The 4,619-nt window shown below is 39.6% G+C and overlaps 1 protein-coding gene across 1 annotated transcript; it reads left to right on the forward strand.

The window, feature by feature from the left end:
- The first annotated feature begins 1,079 nt into the window (after window positions 1-1,079).
- LOC108913534 (uncharacterized protein K02A2.6-like) lies at window positions 1,080-4,204 on the forward strand. The gene is made up of 4 exons (XM_018719095.2): window positions 1,080-1,406; window positions 1,489-2,031; window positions 2,085-3,741; window positions 3,971-4,204. Exons 1-4 carry the CDS (start codon window positions 1,080-1,082, stop codon window positions 4,102-4,104), a joined length of 2,661 nt encoding a protein of 886 aa, XP_018574611.2. The 3' UTR covers window positions 4,105-4,204.
- The last annotated feature ends 415 nt before the right edge of the window (window positions 4,205-4,619 follow it).

Genomic DNA, 4,619 nt, shown 5'->3' on the forward strand with positions numbered 1-4,619 from the left:
GAGATATTATAGCAAACACATTTTTAGATATTATTTGTAATTGTCTCATTTTCAAATTCACAGAGGACAAGCAAAGATTATTTGTAAAAAATAAATTAAAACAAAAATACAAAAAAATTTTACATTTGTAAAACTGTTGTATTCATTTTCCTGTTTTCTTTGATATTTAGTAACACAAATAAGTATCTATTTTGTAAGATTATGAGGCCAATGTATGTATTTAATTTAAGAAACTGCATTGCTTTCTAAAGTCATATTATGTATGTAATATATAGGGTGTCCCATAATGAGTGTGCTTTAGATGTATTTAGGAAACCTGGAATGATAAAAAACTGAATTTGATTTTCTAGGGGTTTTCGACACCGAAACAATATACGATGACATGACACGTCTGGTTATATCAGAAGTAGATATCAATTTGCTTATTTTAAATAGAACAAGATATATTTTCATTCGTTTTCAGATTCCAAGTTTGTCGACTTTGTTAAATGTATCTATCAAAACTCAAGAGTTTTTGAGTTATTTAATTTTTTTATTTATCGCGATCGAATGAGTTATAAAAACTGAAGTAATTAAAAAATTACTGAGTTTTGATATGTTGTATGTTTAATTAGGTTTAACTAAAAATTAGATGTAGAATCTGAAAGTGACATAAAATATATATATTTTTTTAAATAAGATAGTTGACGTCTACTTCTGGTATAATCATAAGTGCCACATTATATTTTGTTTCAGCTCAGGAGTGTCGAAAACCCCTAGAAAATAAAATTCAAATTTCTGTCAATTCTAGTTTCCTAAATACATCTAATTCACGCTCGTTGNACTTAGATAGTGGGGCTTCTGTCAGTTGCATAAGTGAAAAGACTTATTTCAGAAACTTTGCAAGCAATTATAGGTTATCAAAAGATGCCCTTGTATTGAAGGGATATAACGGTCTAGAATTTCAACCCAGGGGTTATATAGTGGCTAATGTAACATATAATAACATAACAAAGAAGGTTAAATTTTATGTAGTGCACTCAGGTACCGTTAGTATCTTGGGAAGAGATTTCATGAAAAATTTTAAGATACAATTGAGCATGGTCAATACGGTAGTTAAGGGTGATGTAATGAATGGATTAGTTAGTAAATACAGCGACGTATTTAGTGAAAAGCTAGGATGTTTTAAACTAAGTAAAGTCTCATTACAGCAGAAGCCTGGGGCACGACCTGTGTTCTGTAAGCCAAGGAACGTGCCAATAGCATTTAAGAAGCCTCTGGAGGAGGAGCTGAGGAAATTGGAAGCCGAAGGAGTGATATCGCCTGTCGAAATCAGCCCGCACGGAACACCGTTGGTTCTGAAAACTGATGGCAGAATTAGGGTGTGTGGAGATTATAAATCGACAGTGAACCGATACTTGGAAGAGGTTAGGTACCCTTTGCCGAAAATCGATGATATTCTCAAAGCTTCACCAAGGTAAAAAATTTTCTAAAATTGATTTATCTCAGGCATATTATCAGTTCGAATTAGATGACGATGCGAATCAGTTGCTCACTTGGAGCACGCATAAGGGTTTATATAAAGTTAATAGAATGCCTTACGGTATTAGTCCAGCTTCTGCCATATTCCAAAGACATTTAGAGCAATTATTTCAAGGTATGGAGAATGTAAGCAATTTTATTGACGACATCTTAGTTACAGGAAAAGATGACGAGGAGCACATTAGGATGCTAGATAATGTATTGAGGAAATTACAGGACGCGGGACTGACTGTAAAAGCGGACAAATGCAAGTTTTTCCAGGATGAACTGGAGTACCTGGGACATAAAATAACAAAGGAAGGTATAAAGAAGACTGAGGATAAAGTGGAGGCGATCGTAGCGGCACCGACACCCACTAACATCAGTGAAACCCGGAGCTTCATAGGTATGGTCAACTACTATAGCAAGTTTATTCCAGATTTGGCCACGAAGCTGAAGCCCATATACAATTCGCTGAAGAAGGATAGTAAATTTCGGTGGAATAAAGAATGCAGCCAAGTGTTTGAGGAAGTAAAGCACCTCATTGCAGAGGACATGATTCTGGTGCATTTTGATCCGAAAAGCCCATAATCGTCACCACAGATGCAAGTAATTACGGTATTTCAGCAACCTTAAGCCATTTAGTTAAAGGAGAAGAGAAGCCCGTAGCATGTGTCTCGAGAACGTTGAGCCCTAGTGAAGAGGCGTACTCAACAATACACAAGGAGGCACTGGCTATCTATTTTGGGGTAAGAAAATTCCAGCAATATTTAATCGGTCATAAGTTTACGTTAAAATGCGACCATAAGCCATTATTGGCTATTTTTGGCGAGTACAATCAGATCCCTATAATGCATGCAAATCGATTGCAAAGATGGGCTATCTATTTGGCAAATTTCAATTATACAATACAGTACATTAAGGGTTGTAATAATCACCTGGCAGATTATCTGTCAAGGGCGCCGTTGAGGATTAAAACCGTAGACAAAGACTACGAGGGCAAAGAAAATTATTTTAATTATGTTCACAGCTATGAAGGATGGCCAGTCGACAGTAAGACGGTGACAGAAGAGAGTAGGCAGGACAAGGTGCTGAGGAAGGTCCGGGAAAAAGTACAGGGTAACTGGACCAAGCTAGATGAAGAAGAGCTCAGACCGTACTTCGTCAGGAAAGACGAGATAGTTGTCGAAGGAGATATGCTAGTATGGGGACATAGGGTCATCATTCCAAGCCGATTAAGAAGGAGGATGTTGGACGAACTTCACGCCTCGCACTTGGGCATCGCGAAAGCCAAGGCGACAGCCAGAAGTTATATGTGGTGGCCGAAGATGGACGAAGACATTGCGGCCACGGTAAAAGCCTGCATGCCGTGTCTCCACCAAAGAGCAGACCCTCCTAAAGCCGAACTCACGCCCTGGCAAGTGGAAACGGAACCATGGTCAAGAGTGCATGCGGATCACCTAGGGCCTCTTCAGGGGAAGTACTTCTTAATAATGGTTGATGCGTACAGCAAGTTTCCTGAAGTCTACCCAGTGAGGGCACTAGCAAGTGAGGTAACGGAAGAAAAATTCCGAGACGCTTTTTCCAGGTTTGGACTGCCTCGAACGCTTGTCACAGACAACGGCAAGAGCTTCACGGCAGCAAACATGAAAAGATTTTATGAACGGAACGGAATTAAACATATTACCACGCCAGTGGCAAACCCCCAATCAAACGGTCAAGCCGAAAATATGGTGAAAACTTTTAAAAATAAAATCAAGGCAGCCCTATTAGACGAAAGAAATAAAAATGTTGAAATGTCTGTTTTAATTTCCAGATTCTTGCTAAATTACAGGACCAGCATTCATGAGACGACGAAGGAAACCCCATCGAAATTGTTAATGGGGAGGAATCTGCGAAACAGGTTAGACTTCTTGCAGGAACCGAGACTCCAAAGAAACGAGGCGGTCTCAGTAAACATGCGAAGGGCTCAAGAAAAGCAACGGAAGCACTATAGCCAGAGTAAAAGACGACAATTTAAGGTGGGAGAAGCCGTGATGGTGAGAGACTACCGGAAAGTGAACACGAGACAGTGGACAGAAGCTCAGGTTGAAAGAGTACTAGGGAAATCCACGTTCTTATGTAGGCTGAGAACGGGCGAAGCATGGAAGCGGCACTCAAACCAGATCATAAATATCGGAAAGCTACAGACAGGTCGAGAACCCAATGAGGCAGGCACAGCGAAACCGTGCGACAGCTCAAGTAAGATAAACGATAGCCATAGACAGAAGACCGTAAGTAATAGTTATGTAAATAAAGACAATGTATGCATTGGAGACAATATAGACAATAATGTGAAAGAGACTGACTGTGTTTTGGACGAAATAGTGTTATTGACTGAAAATGACCCTAAAAAATGTGACAAAAGTGGAAGCGATGCCACTGACTTAAACGGTTTTGAACGGGAAACTAACACTAATAAAAATTGCAGTAAGAACACCGACCAGGGCATCGCAGCCGAGCAAGCAGAGCAGATGGGCCAGCGATGCGACGAGGAAGAAAGAGTACCAGGGAAGACGACCGAACAACAAACCGGGGAGGAGACGGCCCGGAAACAACCGATAAGGAGGACGGACCAACAGCCCGAGAGGGAGAGGACGCTCCGAAGTCGACCAGAGAGAGTGAGGAAGAAACCACAAAGGTTTAATGATTTCATAACATAGAGCAATATAATGTTAAAAGTAACTTTTTATGGTAACGCTAGCACCCCTTAATAAATAAGTAGTTGAGCTTAACTCAAATAGAAAATATAAAAGGAAATTGGTCACAGACCCAGATTCTATTAGATTACTGTATCCACAAGTGATAGAGAATATTTAAAACTAATTGTAAAAGGAAAAAAATTGTAAGTAATGTATTGTAATTGTAAGTGTTTGTACCTAGGATTTTAAAGTGTTAAGTAGGTAAAAGGGTCGTTGGCAACTAAAAATGGGGGTGTGGCGTATTGATAGATGCGCACATGCGCAGATATGTATATAAATACGAGGCAAGCTGGGTGACATGCTCTCTCTCGGTATGTGCCCGGATAGTAAAGGGACGAACATAACGCTCAATAAAAAGTTAACCAAGTATACCGAGTT

Source organism: Anoplophora glabripennis, unplaced genomic scaffold (genome assembly GCF_000390285.2).
Source record: "Anoplophora glabripennis isolate ALB-LARVAE unplaced genomic scaffold, Agla_2.0 scaffold896, whole genome shotgun sequence".
In the NCBI taxonomy this organism is placed as follows: Eukaryota; Metazoa; Arthropoda; class Insecta; order Coleoptera; family Cerambycidae; genus Anoplophora; species Anoplophora glabripennis.